Below are 18,563 nucleotides of genomic sequence, written 5' to 3'. Positions count from 1 at the left end.
TTTCATCTTCCGAAGGCGTTATCGCTTTCATGAGTAACCAAGAAGCCGCAGTGCATCCTACTATTATCATTATGCCTTTTACAAGTGCTTGACTCATTATGAATAATGAGCTTATTGAACAAAACGACCAATACTATGAAAATTTTCAGGGAAATTTGTCGCAGATTATAAACTTACCTGACTATTTCCAAACTTACCGGGTCGCGTGCTCGCCAGCCGCCCTGTCTTTACGGCCCAGTCTCTTTTTCGGATCGATGCCATGGGACGGTTGTTTCCGCGCGGCTCTACGGATGCAATTACCACAACTGCGACACAGCTACTTTTTATTCAGATCGCCGTATTGAATATGATGTTAACTGTAGGCCAATGATCCTTCTTTGGAGCGTCAATTCTGAACCGCGTGTTTTTGTTGATGTTGTCAGAAATGTTCTTGTGTGGTGGCCACTTTATACCCAGGTTGTTAATTACGAGCCAGTATAAAACGAAGAGTCAGTAACTAATTTTAAATTTTTTAATAAATACATGTATTGATAAATGACTCTGTTGCACCTTACTCTAATTTGCTGCTGTTCAACAAACCAGCAAACACTTCCGTAGGACTTGGACGATGGTGCTGGGAGCGAGGGTCATCACTTCCCAATATAGAAAGTTCATCACACACATCGCGTAGTTGTGTAGTAGTGTTATTAAGCCAATCTGTATAAAGGCCTTCGACGTCTAACATCCAGAGGACACATTTACAGCAATAAAAAATGGTATCTTTCGCCCGAACTACAAGCTTCGTTCTATTCTATCATTATTTTCTTATGTTTTTCGTTGGTGCGGTGGAGAAACTAAAAGTCGGTAAGTTACACATGTGCCATTCTTTTGATTTATTTCAAAATTGTCCTTCATTCCTGTGTAACATTTTGGTTGTTCCCATATTTCAGCGATGTTTCCATGCAATAGACAGTTGAAGACCTTTCAATAAGGAAACAGAGAAACACGTGTCGATCTGTCTTTCAATCAGCCGCGTTCCCTAATAATAAGGGGAAACACTCAGAAACGGAAACACTCACCGAAACGTTACACGGATGTAAACGTTTGAATCCCTTCCGTCACAATAGAATAGGGCCGAGCACTTTTCCAGGGGGGGGGGGACATTTTCGACTGCTACTCACCGGTACCGCGAAGAGGTCGTTAGTCTGATTGGTCCGATTCCCAGTCTGGAACCGGTAACGGGGATATCGAGTGGAACCAGCAGTTGTAATACCTTTTTGTTAGAACCCTTTTTGGTACTCATTACGGGGGTTGGCTCCCATCGAGGGAATCAAAATTCTATAATTATTCATATCGATATTGTGCGATTCTTGAATTCCCAGTCCTTGGCAATTTTGGACACAATTCTCATAGGGCATGACTCGTGTGTTATATTAGAAGCCTACATCTATATCGATGTATTTGACATTCGAGCTGTCCAAAGTTGTTCTCATTATCAGTTGCAATGATATCATTAATTACTCTACTCCTCTCATATGCGGGTCAATTGGCCCTTATGATATTTATGAACACAAAACGGCGTTATGGAACGCAAGTGCCCTATTTTTTCGGCAAACAAATGACTTTCTCCAACCAGTGATAATATGTTTGAATTGTTGATGCCGTTATTTCAGAGCGGGCGGGGGCTATTGGGGTAGCTCGGGGGTCAAATAGGTCATCTTGTTCACGCAGGTTACCGGTACTAAGTTTGTGATATTAATAGAGGTTGCAACTCTTTGGCATACCCCCTCCATGACAATCTACACATACCAAACTTCTCTATCCAGGCATCATAGACTACCCTGATGGCAGATGGCGGCAACTCGCACGGGAGGTAGCGCTAATCAAAGATTTACCATTTGATGTGAAGGATATGGCGCTTACACCGCCAGTATCAATTAAGCATGCGCTTGAAGGTGAGTTCAACTGTAGGCAGGTTTCGCAATCCTGACGAATGACAACGAATAAGGTATTTGTTGCCATCTACATGTATAGTCGTCTGCGATTTCATTTAATGCGACAGTCGTAAATCGACTTTCACACTTCAAGTATAAATAGGGAACAAATACAAACCCATGCTTCCTTTTTTATTGAATCGATATCAGTTTATTTCATGGGTATCTTTTCAGTTGAAAGATTCGTCAAAAGTGAGAACATCTCGGTCTTGATTGGTCGTAATCTGCACCTCATCACGGTGATGTCGACAGAGTTATCTGTCCCGTACCTGATCACGGAAGAGAACCATCTCCTCGGCGACATCAGCCTGGTTGAGCAGCCGGAGATGGTCCTTACTATGTTCCCCGGACCCGATACCATCAAGCAGCTCATCGCGGATCTTATTGTCTATTTTAGAATGGAAGACATTTGCCTGATCTATGATACGGAGACCGGTAAGGTTAACCATTATCATGGGAGTGTGGCTATGCTTTCAAAGCAATGTTTTAGAAGGGAAAATAGCGACTGGTATTAAGTTCATTGCTACATCTTAAAAGGCATTTAGCGTTGATGAAAATGGCAAACGCAAACATATTTTCCATCCAACACATTCTGAACTTCCAGTAGTACATGTAAGCTATTCGCTGGGTCGTAACCGTATACTGGCAAATATTATCATCAGATCATATCATACATGTATGCGCGCTGTCCAAAGGCTGATGTATCAAAGTCACGTCAAAGAAGAGGGTCAAAATGGTACATTATACACAGCGAGGACAGAATGTCCATGATGAAGAAAATCAAGAACAAAAATCACCTAAATGATTAAATAGACAGAGTATTCAAATTACATTGACTCTTCTATTCATGTTTTCCATTGTGGTTGAGGTATTTTTGGCAACTGTTGACACCAAGGGATATCTTCATCATAAACACGTCTTTCGTTTTTATTTCTGATGACTCAGGTCACAGTCTGATCGGACACATCTTGTCCAAGAATGCTATCTTTATACGGTCACTACAACTGAATGTTCTAAAAACTGATGCTGACCTCATGGCGGCGATGATAGGGTTCAGAAGCACAGGGAAAACTAACATCATGGTCTTGGTTCATCCGTCCAATATACCAAGGATGATGAATATGGTAAGTAACACTCTGGCCCAGCTCGGCACATGCACAATCTAATGCAAGATGGCAAAACACGACTGCACCGCTGTACAAATTCAAATGTCATTCTTTTATTTCTGTCTGTCGTATTCCATTGATAATGTCATTAATTCTTTGAGATCACCCTGGTCGGGTTCAATTCGCTTTTTGAAAATAATCTGGCTTTGAAAGAAGAACAAGTCCAGAACTGGTGTGAAGAAAGTAGTCTTGTCGCAATCCTCCTCGACCAAGGCAACCTGCCAGTAACCAGTGGTAAGGTCAAGTGTATTGACTTTGGCGGAATAACTGCACTGAAACTATATTTAATTGTGAACTCATTCCGAATGAGCTTATTATTTCCCCTTTTACTTTCTAAAATTCCAGGCCATGCAACTAAGCCTCCTTGTACCGGTGTATCATTGGATCATAGTCACTTTGGTATGTGATGCCGTATCTCGTTCTCTGCATTTATACTATACCTAATGAGGCAAATGATCCTAGATAGACGGCCGTATGGCCAATAATCTAGCTACATTGTATCATTTGGTTTCACCAAAACCATGCGTCATTTAAGTACTTGCCCGCCTGGTGAGCCCGGGTTGGGGGAGAAACATCATTTTCGCAGATGCCAATCGGGAACGAGTTGAAAAAAACTACATGTACTTTCTATTCGTTACAGCTTCGAGGGAAAAAACTCTTTACCTGATATGTATGTTTTCAGGATGCTCGAGTGATCGACTTCAAGCCTTGGACAGACAGCGGAATGAACGTCACAATGTTTCAACTGTCACACGAGGAGACGAACGGCAGAACCATGCCTCTGCAGGACTCCCTTCTGGTAGATGCTCTCTCTGTTGTTGACCACACAGTGCAGAACATCAGGCGCCGAGAAAACCGGACTGTTGCTGGCCTGAAAGACGCCATTGAGAAGGCCAATGTCATTGGCTGGACGGGACCAATCGAATTTGACGAAAAGGGGTTTCGAAAGAACCTTATCCTTGATATAATGGGTTTGAATGAAAAAGGCAGATACAAGGTACGAAAAAGTAACCTGATATGATGTCGTCACTTGTATCATACTAATCTAGCAAAAATGTATTGTTTTACACTGGAACAATCGTAAGAGGATATTTTAACGGTTTCCTTGCCTTGCATGCCAGCAACATCCTTGTATCTAAACGCTGGTACCCAATCCCATATTCTGAATTTTCAAAGTATTCCCTCCGTTGCTCGGCACATACGTCTACTAACGGAGACCGAGACGGCGTATGTGGTAAACTCCAAAACTTCAGGATCAAGATCAAGCGGAAATAATGCATGGAACAAACAAGGCGCAAAATGTCAGTAGACTGAACCCACGTGATGAATATTACTGAACTGTACAGTGCTGATCAAAAATAAGTCAATGGCTTTTAGCTGCGATGACCTTTACTTTTGCTTTCAGAAAGGCAACTGGATTGAGAGTGGCGCAAACGTGACGGATCGAGTTAAAATACACGAGCCTCCTTTCAATGACCTACTGTACGATGATGAAGCTTGGCCACTTGGAAGAGAAACTGTCAGGGTCGTCAGCATTGCGGTTCGCATATACCTTTAATATTCAATTACGAATTTATTTGGGCGAATGCAAGTCTAAAGTTTCCTGACTTACACCCTGTCTGGTCTCCAAGTGGAGCATAAGACACCTACAAGAGACCTCCACTTCCTCCTATTCTGGGCTGTTCTCCTGAATTCTGTCAATGTCATCCCCATCGCCTTACCTCCTGTTCAGTCGATCCATCGTCGCCATGCCGTCCCCGGGTTTCTCCAATGAAAAGGGTTTTTTTTCGATTTGCCTTTACGCGAATCGCGATTCGTATCAGTAAGACACACGGAAATAAAACACAACCGAAAATTTTGTTGCAGGAAGATCCGTTCTTGAGGTTGAAGAAGGATTATAAAGAGAGACTGGGGAATGACCGCTTCGAAGGTTACTGTGCCGACTTATTGGTAGAATTACAGAAACTTGTCAACTTTGAGTACGAAATTTACTTCACCCCTGATGACAAATTCGGCACAGAAGATGAAGATGGAAACTGGGACGGGATGATAAGAGAGTTAATGATTGGGGTAACGCAGAGCATCGTCACCGCCCATCATCGTCATCATCATTATCACCGTCATCATCATTATCGTCATCGTCACCGTTATAGCTATTGCCATCATCATCAGCATCAGTATATCATTATCGCCATCATTTTTCGTTTACGTTGTCATGATATCGGTTAAGCCAGAAATTGAAATCAACGATGCCTGCATTGCTTTTCTAAATGACAATCTGAAGGGCCGTCTTCGTGTCAACAAAAGTTGAGGAAAAATGCCAGTGTGGTTCCGAACATTGTACACATACATGTTTTCATTTATTTCAGAACGCATCAATGTCAGTGTCCCCTCTGATAATTTCCACGGAGCGGGAAGCCGTTGTGGATTTCACCAAACCTTTCAAGCAATGTGATATGAATGTCCTGATAGCGCGACCGGATAAGAAATATAACTTGCTCCAGTTCCTCACGCCCCTTCACTGGACAGTATGGATTCTGATGGCTGTGGCCGTGATCGTCTTAAGCATTGTACTCACAATGATCGACAAGTCAGTATAACCCGAGTCTTTCAATAAAGACTCTGGTATAACAAATTAAGACATACAGCCAACCTTTTTAAATTGTGGTACCTTTGTCAAAGAATTCGTGTGCCATATTCGACTTCGTTACAACCATAACCTCCCACATCCCAGAGTATTCTTCATAAAAGAATGATGTGACTTCCACTTTCAGATTTAATCCAAATGATGAGTTCGACGCGGAGCAGCCACGGTTTAGCTACAGTGAGAGCCTCTGGTTCTTCTCCGCGTCATTAGTTCAGGCAGGGACGGAGAGTACACCCCAGGTCCTCTCGGCAAGAATACTTAGCAGCTTCTGGTGGTTCTTTAGCCTCATCATCATTTCTTCATACACGGGTAAGTCCGAAGTTTGCTTGTGCACTTGTGTATCGTCAGCTTCACATTCTCTCATTTCGAGCAGTTCGTGATCGGAAAGGGTTGAGATGAGGCTATGGCTCAACTAAACATCCTCTAGTGCAAGCAGGTTCTCAAGGCAGAATCCTTAGCGGCGTCTGGTGTTTCACCTCATACACGGGCGAGTCAAATGTTTGTCTGGTATGATTATGTATCTTTCAAGATCAAACACTTTCTCTCCGTCGGGGAGCTCGCGCACGCATATTGCTTTATGAATGAAGTTGAAAACCGCAAGTATCAACGACGGAGTTCCTTTTCGAATTCTTCTCAGTTTTCCTATTGTCTTTTCAGCCAACATGGCTGCCTTTCTGACCATGTCACAGATCAGCACACCAATCAATGGAGTTTTGAGTCTCGGGGATCAGAACGAGGTCAGGTATGGAACAGCCACGGGGTCAAGGACGGCCGACTTCTTCCATAGGTCAAGCAGGGAAACGTTCAGGTGAGTCAGCGATCCCCTCTTCAGCAAGGGCGGCGGGGCCGTAGTCTTGTCGTGAAAATAGACATGTGTCGGACTCGTGTTCCAGACATCATGTTGTGAAACCAGACACCATGGGTTAGTCATTTCACTTGACAATGTCAGGTTCTTTGAATGATAAGTCTAAGTAGGACAACAGTACCAGTGTTGCTTGCAGTGGAATCCTGCCATCCCCTTGACGAGCCAAACGGTGTGACACACATCAAACGCTCATAAGAGTAGCAAACACGGAAGAAGAGGAACTTCTGACTGATAGTCAAGTATAGGACGGATGAGGATGATTTATTCGTATCAATTTTTTTCGTTCATGCCAGAAATCTTATTTTGCAGGAATATGTGGCTTGCCATGAGCGCAGGAAACATGGTGGAAAACACGGCTGTGGCAGTACAAAAAGTCGTCAAAGGGGACTACGCTTTCATTTGGGACGCGCCGGTCAATGACTTCATCGCCACGCAAAACTGCCGCACCATGGCTGTCGGTGGGCCGTTCCAACAGCAAGGGTACGGGATCGGCCTGCCTATGGGAGCGACGTACCGGGACGTTCTTACCATCGCAATACTTAAACTAAACGAGAATGGGATACTACAAAAGTTGGATGAGAAATACTGGGGGGCCAGTAAGTGTGCTTTATTAGAAGATGCTGCAACTAATACTGATACGGCAGAACTTGAGATCCAGAACGTCGGGGGCATCTTCATCATTCTCTCTTGCGGGATTCTAATATCGCTGGTGGTGTGTGGACTAACGTATTGCTGGCGGAAAAGGGTGAGTTTTTATCTTTATTATCGTCTCTGCTGCGTTCACAGGCAAAGTACTGCGGCCGTTACTGAGCTGATCGGTCTTCGGCTGTTTCCCAAAGAGTGTCTTCAGGGATGACCTAGATGTAGGTTACGGTTAAATCTTCTGTGGGCTTGTGATCAGTGGATGGAAGTGCATGCCATGATGCAAAAGGATGTTTTCTTTTCTACGGGCATATACATCGGGTGCTGCCAGTGGAATCTGCAGGGCCCGGGGCCGCGTATAGATACTGTTCATTGGCCATTTCTATCGATATGCATTTGTTCCCAGCTATATCGATGATAGCGATTACTTTGTGTGAAAATAGTTATTACGGTCTTCCATTTTTGTTGCAGAAAGAGAAATTGACCAATATCCATCCAAAAGGTATCACGATTGAGGACAAATGGAACGAGCTACAAGAAAGGAGACTGGGAGGAAAGTCGCTTTAAGAACGATGATGCAAGCTATCAAGTTGTCAATTTCCTGATTATGCAGTTTCAGCTCATACATGTGAACCCCTTTCGATTCGAAAAATGAGTAGTGCTGAACACCTGCCGACGAGTTCTTCTTCATTTTTGAGAGAATGGGTGATATGAATAAACACTAGTAAATGCTTTTACTTCTATTTTGTACAGAAATGCCTAGTGTAAATGTACGTGAAGTTTTAAGTAAAAGCATTTCCTAGTCTTTATTCATATCACCCAATGTCACATGTAACATGAAAAAAATATCAGGAAAATCAGTGTGACTGCCGATAAACGAGACAGCTACTTAATTTTGGGTCGACGAAGATTGGAGGTTGGTGATGACGGGACAGAGGACTGCTGATCGCCGTACTAGTTTTCTATAATTTGACCTGCATGTAGGCTATATATACCTCGCGTGGTAAAATATAAAAAATGTAAATAAAACTCAAATAGTTGTATCGCGCCAGACACACGTTCTTTTCATTTATCTATGAATTTGAAACTTCGTCTCCTACCGAAATGTCGATATGATGGGCATGCGTGGTGCCAGCTTTCCTACACGTGCCATCTATCCAGGTCTTTAAAAAGAAAGCGACACACCCAATCATAGCCGACCCTCCGAAATACATCGATGTACCGTAGTCTCCAGTGGCGTCATATAAGAGGCCAGCAATGGGCGCGCCAGCCATCCAGCCAACACCGCTCATGAAGACAAAAAGTCCATAGACTATTTTGAGATTGTCCATTCCGGCCATCTTTTGAACAATCAATTGCATGAGACTGCCATACGGGGCGATACAGAAGCCAAATGCGGCAGTGATGACTACTGAAACGGGATAGAAGGGTATATTCGGAAGAAGAAATAGAGATGCCGCGTTTATGAGACAGCAAACCCCATATTGAGTAAAAATGTTAACCGACTTGAACCCTGCTATCGCACCATGTGTGATTCTTCCTACGAAGTTCATAACACCCACTGTACTAATAATGCCGGCCGATTTCGTCCTCGTTACCCCTGTCATTTTTTCCACTAATGCGGCAGCGTGTACATAAACAGTTGACAAACCAAAAGAAAAGATCAGTTGAGAAAGTAGAAACAAAACGACGGAGACACTTTTTAGCACAGTCACATCCACGAGGGGTTTCTTGGGTTTTGCATTGTCTTTACAAACAATGCCTCGCTCTGGCTTTCGCAGTAAAGCGCCGCACACGCAGCAGTTCAACACTATTCCACTGCAGATGAGAAGGGATCCCCTCCACCCGTACGCCTCGATCAGCATCTCAATTATCAAGGGCATGACGAAGGAGCCGCAGCCATTTCCACTCAAAGCGAGACCTATGGCTAGTCCGACGTGTTTTTCGTCAAAGAAATACATAGGAACTGTCGCCATTATCATGCAGATCATTGAGAAACCAAAACCTGTAAGAAAATTTATCAAATGTCTTAAAATACTAGGTCAATAGTGAGTTTTCGAAAATCAAGACATGCCAACGCGAACGCCTGTCCCATTGTTCGACATATATCAGTACAAAAATGGTCATGATCATTTGGAGGCCGCATTCAATCAAGTATGTACATGTATCTCATCAGTATCTACCCGAATGTATTCTTCCTGGGGTTCTTTCAGAAGGTAGACATCTGTAAACTTCATGATGTAACAAGTCTCAAACTAACCAGTGCATGATCACGTCATACGTGACCATCAATAGGCAAACATTTCTAACATAAGCTAACGTGACCACTCACCAGTGATCACGCCAGACGTGACCATCACAGGTAGAATTTGTAACATAAGCTAACGGGGCTATAGTCTCACACAACCAGTGATCACGCCATACGTGACCATTTGTAACATAAGATAACGGTGCTAGTCTCACACTCACCAGTGATCACGCCATACGTGACCATCATAGGTAGACATGTGTAACATAAGATAACGGAGTTAGTCTCACACTCACCAGCGATCACGCCATACGTGACCATCTATAGGTAGACATTTGTAACATAAAGATAACGGTGCTAGTCTCACACTCACCAGTGATCACACCATACGTGACCATCTATAGGAAGACATTTATAACATAAGATAAGGAGTTAGTCTCACACTCACCAGTGATCACACCATACGTGACCATCTATAGGTAGACATTTATAACATAAGATAACGGTGCTAGTCTCACACTCACCAGTGATCACACCATACGTGACCATCTATAGGTAAACATTTATAACATGAGATAACGGTGCTAGTCTCACACTCACCAGTGATCACACCATACGTGACCATCTATAGGTAGCATTTATAACATAAGATAACGGAGTTAGTCTCACACTCACCAGTGATCACGCCATACGTGACCATCTATAGGTAGACATTTATAACATAAGATAACGGAGTTAGTCTCACACTCACCAGTGATCACGCCATACGTGACAATCTATAGGTAGACATTTATAACATAAGATAACGGTGCTAGTCTCACACTCACCAGTGATCACACCATGCACACGTGACCATCTATAGGTCACATTTATAACATAAGATAACGGTGCTAGTCTCACACTCACCAGTGATCACGCCATACGTGACCATCTATAGGTAGACATTTATAACATAAGATAACGGAGTTAGTCTCACACTCACCAGTGATCACGCCATACGTGACCATCTATAGGTAGACATTTATAACATAAGATAACGGTGCTAGTCTCACACTCACCAGTGATCACACCATACGTGACCATCTATAGGTAAACATTTATAACATAAGATAACGGTGCTAGTCTCACATTCACCAGTGATCACACCATACGTGACCATCTGTAGGTAAACATTTATAACATAAGATAACGGTGCTAGTCTCACACTCACCAGTGATCACACCATACGTGACCATCTATAGGTAGCATTTATAACATAAGATAACGGAGTTAGTCTCACACTCACCAGTGATCACGCCATACGTGACCATCTATAGGTAGACATTTGTAACATAAGATAACGGAGTTAGTCTCACACTCACCAGTGATCACGCCATACGTGACCATCTATAGGTAGACATTTATAACATAAGATAACGGTGCTAGTCTCACACTCACCAGTGAGCACACCATACGTGACAATCTATAGGTAGACATTTGTAACATAAGCTAACGGGGCTAGTCTCACACTCACCAGTGATCACACCATACGTGACCATCAAAAGGTAGACATTGGTTACATAAGCAGACGCCATGAGGCTCAGGGCTGCCAGGGCGGATCCTACCATCACTATTGGCCTGTCTCCATAACGTTCCGATAGGATCGCACCTACAGGACCTGAAAGAAGCCATGATGTTGCGCGTATTTGTTACAAAAAAATCATAACTGCTTTCCTTGAAGACCATCAACACCAGCTTATGACACCGTTTATATCACTCCAAATCACCGCCCATTTTTTCAGACAGACACCAGACGAGACATCCTGGCTGACCATGCATGCAAACTTTTATGTCAGGTAATTTATGGGCTACTATAACCGCAGTTAGAACCAACGTGCTAAACATGCTTCCCGAAATTGGTGGCTTGCATTGGAACTAACTTTTTCCCCCTTGTCCGTCATTAAAGGCATTCAAGTGTGTTGGTCAACCATGACTATCTCCTTTGTCCCTCCACCATAAGGCCTAGTTTCCCCTTATGACATCACTATTTCGGACACTCAGTGCCCCATTTCTGGAAAGGTGTATACTGTAGATACAGATCTATACCGTGACAAGACCTCCCAATCACGAGGCGAATCGGATACGGCTGTCATTGCATCGAAATAGGCCATCACTTACTTGTCATACATGTCATTCCAAGAAGTAAAGATCCGATCCATGATATTTCACTCCTGGAGTTCCCATCAAAATGGTCCAGCCATTCTATGTAATATATCCCGCACGAATTGGCGAATCCAGCGAAGATGAAATTCGCTACGAAAGAGGAGTAAACAACCACCCAACCCCAATGGGGATCTGGCTTGCTGAAACAAGTTCTTGGTCTCTGGGAGAAAGAAATTCCATCAGAGCTTTCTTCCTCGTCCATTATCGCCTGCAAAGAGATTCAGACCTGTAGTCGAGAGTGCTGAACTGCTTCCGAGCGAGAGGAACGTGGTGGTGAATCCTCTGAATTGCCGGTTTGGCGATAAAGGTGTGTGTAGGATCCTATATTCGAGTCTCACTGTCCGGGCTGCGCGTCGTCGGGGCTAACGGTTTACTCGCCATTGACCTTCGAACTCCATGTACACCGGACCAGTACACAGACATAGCCTCTTCATTATTCACCTCAGATTTAGGGCATGTGGCAAGACACAGAAAAACACATGCCGTGTATGCAACCGCTGTGATGTATACATTGTAGGCCTCGGCCTAGATATCCGATACAAATGTATGGCTTCTGTGTTCACAGAGTATTTCAAATAATCGGATATAGTATGTAGTGTACGAACACAACCTGCATATATCAATGTTGGCAAATTAATATCACAATATATTACAATATAAGTAATTTCAAGTTCGCATACGGTATCAAATTATTTGAAATAGTTAATATTTAAAACTAAATGGAATATGTAATATGTATGCTTCACGACCCCCGTGTTCATACACATGAATCCACTTTTTGGACAATAATGGCATAACCTCCCTATTAAGGACACTTCTACATTACGGACACCAACGCTCATTCCCATGGGTGTCCGCTATAGGGAGGTTGTACTGTACTACAAGTGGCGGCGCATGGTGTCAAGTTGGCACATTATCCTCCTGGCCAGGTAAATCCCACGCCCAAGTTGTCCCTTAAACATTTTTTGTTTTCAATCCTAACTAAATATCTCGAATTCTCGCCAGGAAAGGTCATTATTTGGCGCGAATGTGATTTCGCGACCTCCCTCACCTGCAGCTGCAAAATCATGTCAGAGAATGTATATCTACGGCCTGAGGCATCTAAAATTTCATCCTCCAAAGTGAGTACGAATCTGTGGCCGCGGACATTTTCAGACGCGATCGCAATGTACAATCGGGGTGTACGTGTACAGTGACGTATACAACAATATGGAAGCTGATACTGGCAGAGAGAATGTGTTTTTAATGTTATGCCTGCTTGGAGAATGGCAGAGCCGATGAGACTATAAATCAAGGGGCTCAGCTGGCGTTTGAGTAGAAGGGCCGAATGGATCTTTGTGAGACAAAATGGCATCTGGAATACCCAATCATATTCTGCAATACGTTTGACCTCACACACCACCTAACCAAATTAGCTATACAAATCCAGCTAATTGTCGGGATTGCCAATTATCGTCCATCTGCGCTCTACCCAAAATCTCGGAGGACTTGGTCGCAGTGGCGAAATGAAATTAGTGAGGCCCTCGGTGCGTTTGAGATTTAGAATGCTGTTACCGTGGTAACTGGGATCGTACATGTATATATATGTGTGAAAAGGAAATAATCTTATTGGCTATTACCAGGCCATTACAGGGGCATCCTCATATGCATTTTGCGCGAGAGCGTTATTGAGAAAAAAAGAAAATGACCGCCAATCGTCAGGTCAGTCCGCACGAGGATCAGGCATGCAGATTTTATAACTTAGCTAAAAAAACTAATCGCGCATTTCCTTTGTATATCGAAAGATACATGCATTCAGTTAAATCATCGTTTTAAATCTTTAAAACCAGGTAAATGTTTTTTATTCATTAACCTCATTTAGTTGAACTCTCGTTATGAACTTTCAACACCAAACGAATCCTTTCTGCTCACAAACCTTTACCTTTTCCTGCCGTCACAAAATAAATGTTATCCCGAAAATGCGAAAAGTGAAAAAAGACGTAGAAGGAACACGGGCGGCGAAGTCGCCGAGCCGTCACAATATACACTTCGCCCTTTGGCTTATTGTCACATACTATTTTAAGTACTGTTCTAATCTAATTTATCTTCCAATCACACGTAATCTCATTTGATATATCACAACCTTTTGATTATATTCTATGTCATTGGGAAAGCATTCATGATGTTACCCTGACAGTGATAGCAAGGCCGCTATAGGGTGGCCTGTGTTTGCTCATAATTGCCTGATTTGTATTTAAAATCACATGTGCACACAATTTGTGAGAGCTAACATGTCATCACAGCACTACGATTCGATCCGCGATTTGGTGTGTTAGCACAAAGCCTTCATTCCCTTTTTTCTTGAGGCTGCTCAGCTTTGAACCGTCCCGCTAAGCGTTCAAATTACACCAGAGAGGTATTGGTGTCTTCCCAATGTGGTTTTGATTTTGTAAGAGCTGTCCAATCATAATTTTTTATCTTCGGATTTTCCGGCCTCGAATATCACATAGCCGAGCGCCATCACTGTAGTTTGTAATCGAATTGAAGGTCGTCAAATATCGGTCCCGCTTTCCACTTCTAAATCCTCCCGCGATAAAACTTGGCTTTCCTTCGCTTTCCCCTGCCCTTCCCCTTAGCCTGTCGTATCTTCCACAACTCCGCCCGCCTGGCCAATCTCTCTGCCCTCCTGGCCTGTCTCTCGGCCTGTCTCTCCTCAGCCTCAATCTTTTCATACCCGGGGCAGGGACCCTTGTGCGCTATTCGGATCTTCTTTCCCGAAGAACATTCGTCCACCTGAAATCGAATCAAAGAAATCTTCACCTTTGACTTTGACTTCACTGTGATTTCGTTTGTGATTTCTCACAGAAATGAAATAGTTGATGAACAAAATGTTATGTGACATCAGAAACTTCAATTATCCAAAGTATCTAAAAATACTTACTTTGCAAGAAGCTGACAAAGCATGAACGAGTCATTTGAAGCGAAATACTGACAAATTTTCAAAGCATATTCCTCAGGCTTTTCGTTTGTTCGTGAAATAGAGAGTAGGGGAGGATTTAACGGGCGAAGTATAGGTGACTGGTATAGGTGAGGATGCAACGGACCGCTCTTTAATTCATGGCTTACTTTGAGCAGGCACCTTGACTTGTATGTGACGCCATTCTTTCCACAGAACTTCCTCTGTTTCCGGGGGCAGGACAGCTTGCTCGGGCATCGACACACTGGGAGATCTTGGATATTCAGCACACACATCTGGCCCCTTGGGCATTTCACTTTACTGCACACGACTGAAACGAAAAAAAGTGGACCTTTCTAACAGTCATGTCTAATGCTTGTCGAACTGCGAGGTGTATTTGGAATTTGAAGTATCATATTGTAAAGACGCAGGTGTGATATCAATATGAAAACGTTAGTCAGTTAAAATTAAATCAAATATATACGTGTATCATGTTAGATTACTGATCAAGTCGGCGAGCGGTAGTTGGAAGGGTGCGCAACTTCTCTTTTGACGGACATGGTACACACAACGACGGTTAGCTTTGCCGTTATTATAAACCGCTGCGGATTTCAAATTACGATGATTGACAGAAACATTATTTGTTGCCTGATAGGTTTTGGCCTCTCTCAGAAACGTGGGACGAAACCAGATTTTGTTAACACAGATGTCAAATGACTAATTGGCTGCAGTGGAACAATAATGAAAAGCCTATAAACGAAAACACTAAAAGCTTTTACATGTACGCGGAAATTGTCACCACATGGCTTGCAAAAGTTGGTGTACTGTAAAGCGATTCGAAAATAATGAAAATGTTTATTAGTGTATTTATCCAAACAAGAATTATTTTTCGCGATTTTCATTTTCGCGAATCTAGGTTATTCGGAATATTCGCGAAAATATAGCGCCCGCGAAAATTTGGCGCGTTTCAGTATACCTATTAACCCATTGGAGCCAAGGCGGACCCCAAGATTGAGGACGGGCCTGCCGCTTAGTGGATTTATCCAAGCCTCTTTTTTCAAAACTGTCTTGATTTCTTTGCCGCACAAGTGTGTGTGACGAACATTACCAGCCGGAACCTATACATTTTAGTGCGACAGTCAGTAGATTCAAAGAAAAGCGAATAAAGGCGCGATTTTGCGTCTTCTGCGCCACCCAATGGATGGCGGCGAGTATTAAAAAATCTACAGTGGAACCCCTGTATTAGGAATATCCTCGGGTATGACAAGTGCTATCCCTAATCGAGAGGTATCCTGATAAGAGAGGTCAAATTGAATTGAAAGAACAATACAAAAACTAGTGTCATAGATATAAAGGGAATCCCTAATAGAGAGGTGCCTACTAAGAGAGGTTCCACTGTACTTGCTTTCGTATCGATCCTTCTTTGGTTAATGAATATTTGATGTTCCAGACGCCACATCGGTACAGGATGCAATCTGTGGAGTAATTCTATTGCCCCGTTGCGGCCCATCAGGTTATACAGCTGACCAGCACCAGCCATGAGGATATGCAAACATGTTCCTGAGAAGGGAGTTTCCCACTCAAAGAGGTATCAAAAACCAATACATAATCGCCAGTCGTGCAGGTATGAAACATTTGAATGCTTCCATGAGACCCTTTACCAAGAGCACGTAGATCATCCTAGACCTCATTGTCTTATTCTGCCTTTAAACGTAGCCGAGGTTCCCTTGGTGGTCAAGATGCTTAAGATGACGAGATATCACATTGCTCTCCATTAGACCCTTTAACTGCATGTCGCAGATGAATAGACGCAGATTGTTTTCTATGAGACCCTACCGTACCTGCAGTGCAGGTAGTAGATGAACAGACGACGATTTCTATTAGACCCTCGGAGCAGACGACACTTGCTTTACCCTGTACCTGCATGTCGTATAGATGAATAGAGATCACATTGCTCGAGACTCCTTAACTTGCAGGTCGTAGATGACTGGCAGTAACATTGCTTTCCATTCTGGACCCCTGTGACCTGAAGGTCGTAGATATGGTAGATAAAACATGGCAAATAATATAAAGGGACATGACATAGAGAGGAGTCATTTTGTTATCGTCTTTAAAAATTGACACTTCTCTATGAAAGATGAAAAACGTACTTACCATCTCGTTTGATTTTTAAGAGTTTAGCCGGATGTTGGTCCGACCTGCAGACATTGCAGCAGTTACAGCTATCCAGAATCCGGTGGGTTTCGGGACAGGAGTCTGTGACGGGCCTACAATCCTCCACGTCACAGTGGCCGCACTTGGCCACCCGTTTGTCCCGGGGTTCGTCCCCTGCCAGCACACCGCACAGGCCTAAAACAATCACACACACCGCATATCGCAACGTCACTGATGAATAAAACATTGTGAAACCTCTGAATGATCGTCACCAAATAGGTAATAAAGACACAATAATGAATTTGTTCGGGATTGTGCGTAGTTAAGTGCGTATCACTTTTTTCTCACTTGACCTGAATGAGTTTCCAAGAGTTGGGCATGAGGCCGTGACGAAAATCCTCAGTGGGTGAGAGTTTTAAAACGTCAGCGCGCTCCGGCATCGAGTCGCTTGTTTATGGAGTTTCCTCAACAGGCTCCAGTCGATCGTCATTATAGCCCAAGAGCAGGAACGCTGGCTTCGAGTCGTCTGCGAACTTGTGATCAATATTTGATACGACCATTCATGTTTAGCTGTTTTTCGTACGAAACACGCGAAATGGGCTGGGTATTGGTTTTGGTTGTGAAACACAGGAACAAACACGTCAGATTGTCTCCGGGCTATGTCGATCTCGCCACGGTCACTAGTAGTGGAGGGGCTTTACCGTTTATGGTATATTATTCACTAGACATTTTCAACTAATGTGGACACCCTGCCTCTCCAGATCTGCGGTTCGCGCGCATTTTCTCCGGGATGGTTCTGACGTATTATCCATGTCATAGTCATCCTCCAGATACCCCCACTCTCATACTCCGTGCCATAATTAGCCACTTAAAAGCAACTTTCATGAAATCAATTCGACTCCCACATACTTACAAGTCACTTGCTTTAAAGGTCATCCGGTCAGAATCACCGCACACGGATCGGATGATGTGTCCTTTGGTGTGGTGATCATCATGCATATAAAATTTAAATATTTGAGCCATTATTCCAATGATATTGCAATCAGGTTCCGATTTTCCTCAGTTAGTTAATCTGAGAGTTGTTTCCATATCAGTTATAGGCCAAGCTGAGACAAATAACATGAATATAATAAGGCATGTCCGGCATAGGCCTTCTAACATCCCAGCAACAGATAGAGTTGGACTCTCAAAGGTCGGACTCTCAACGGCTCTTGAATGATTTTACAGTGTATGCAACAATGTCTTAGAGAAGACACACCGAAAACAGATCCATACTAGTGTTGATTGTCCATTCTGAACCATCAGAGTTACTCTGTCCGTTACCGTTGGTGTAACGGAGTCCGGGTCGGCGTATAGTGGATCCAAGGCTTGAGGGTCCAGATGCGATTGTCAAGCTGGGCACTATCTGGACGCCCCATCTCGATAGGGAAGAACAACTACTTCAAAATTATTGCGGGTTTCGTCTCTCTGTCAAACTGCCTCAGGCCAGCCCTATATAGATACTCATAATGGGGATGCACTAGCTTTCCATCAAAGTCAGATTGGGTCCTAGTGAAGATTTTGCAGCATTTAAAAACTACTTCGTACTTCGTACATTCTGATCCCTCGAGGTAACTCCTTATACAATCACCACTCGGGATGAGCCGTTGAGGCCATCATTGATATACATATATATCAATTGACATTATTCTAGTCCTTGGCGCGGCTACCTGCTAAATTCACAGCATGCTA

The 18,563-nt window shown here is 43.3% G+C and overlaps 3 protein-coding genes across 5 annotated transcripts; 1 reads left to right on the top strand and 2 right to left on the bottom strand.

The window, feature by feature from the left end:
• Window positions 1-443: 443 nt before the first annotated feature.
• LOC135485502 (glutamate receptor ionotropic, kainate 2-like) lies at window positions 444-8,330 on the top strand. Of its 3 annotated transcripts, none has more exons than XM_064767597.1 (13): window positions 444-488; window positions 1,806-1,934; window positions 2,148-2,408; window positions 2,919-3,097; window positions 3,485-3,538; window positions 3,822-4,136; window positions 4,545-4,679; window positions 5,006-5,209; window positions 5,509-5,729; window positions 5,914-6,095; window positions 6,444-6,594; window positions 6,961-7,396; window positions 7,765-8,330. In XM_064767597.1, exons 2-13 carry the CDS (start codon window positions 1,892-1,894, stop codon window positions 7,858-7,860), a joined length of 2,277 nt encoding a protein of 758 aa, XP_064623667.1. In that variant the 5' UTR covers window positions 444-488; window positions 1,806-1,891; the 3' UTR covers window positions 7,861-8,330. The 3 variants fall into 3 exon arrangements, with proteins under 3 accessions (XP_064623667.1, XP_064623666.1, XP_064623668.1); XM_064767596.1 differs by having other exon boundaries at window positions 444-843; XM_064767598.1 differs by lacking the exon at window positions 5,006-5,209 and having other exon boundaries at window positions 444-843.
• LOC135485503 (monocarboxylate transporter 9-like) lies at window positions 8,236-12,236 on the bottom strand. The gene is made up of 3 exons (XM_064767599.1): window positions 11,699-12,236; window positions 11,055-11,198; window positions 8,236-9,298 (listed from the first exon to the last, which is right to left on the bottom strand). Exons 1-3 carry the CDS (start codon window positions 11,943-11,945, stop codon window positions 8,367-8,369), a joined length of 1,323 nt encoding a protein of 440 aa, XP_064623669.1. The 5' UTR covers window positions 11,946-12,236; the 3' UTR covers window positions 8,236-8,366.
• A 1,316-nt stretch (window positions 12,237-13,552) lies between these two features.
• Window positions 13,553-17,489, bottom strand: LOC135484713 (agrin-like). Its single transcript, XM_064766360.1, has 3 exons — window positions 16,833-17,489; window positions 14,849-15,009; window positions 13,553-14,515 (listed from the first exon to the last, which is right to left on the bottom strand). Exons 1-3 carry the CDS (start codon window positions 17,077-17,079, stop codon window positions 14,300-14,302), a joined length of 624 nt encoding a protein of 207 aa, XP_064622430.1. The 5' UTR covers window positions 17,080-17,489; the 3' UTR covers window positions 13,553-14,299.
• Window positions 17,490-18,563: the final 1,074 nt, after the last annotated feature.

Source organism: Lineus longissimus, chromosome 3 (assembly GCF_910592395.1).
Source record: "Lineus longissimus chromosome 3, tnLinLong1.2, whole genome shotgun sequence".
NCBI classification, from domain to species: Eukaryota; Metazoa; Nemertea; class Pilidiophora; order Heteronemertea; family Lineidae; genus Lineus; species Lineus longissimus.
This window is presented reverse-complemented; position numbering and strand designations above follow the sequence as displayed.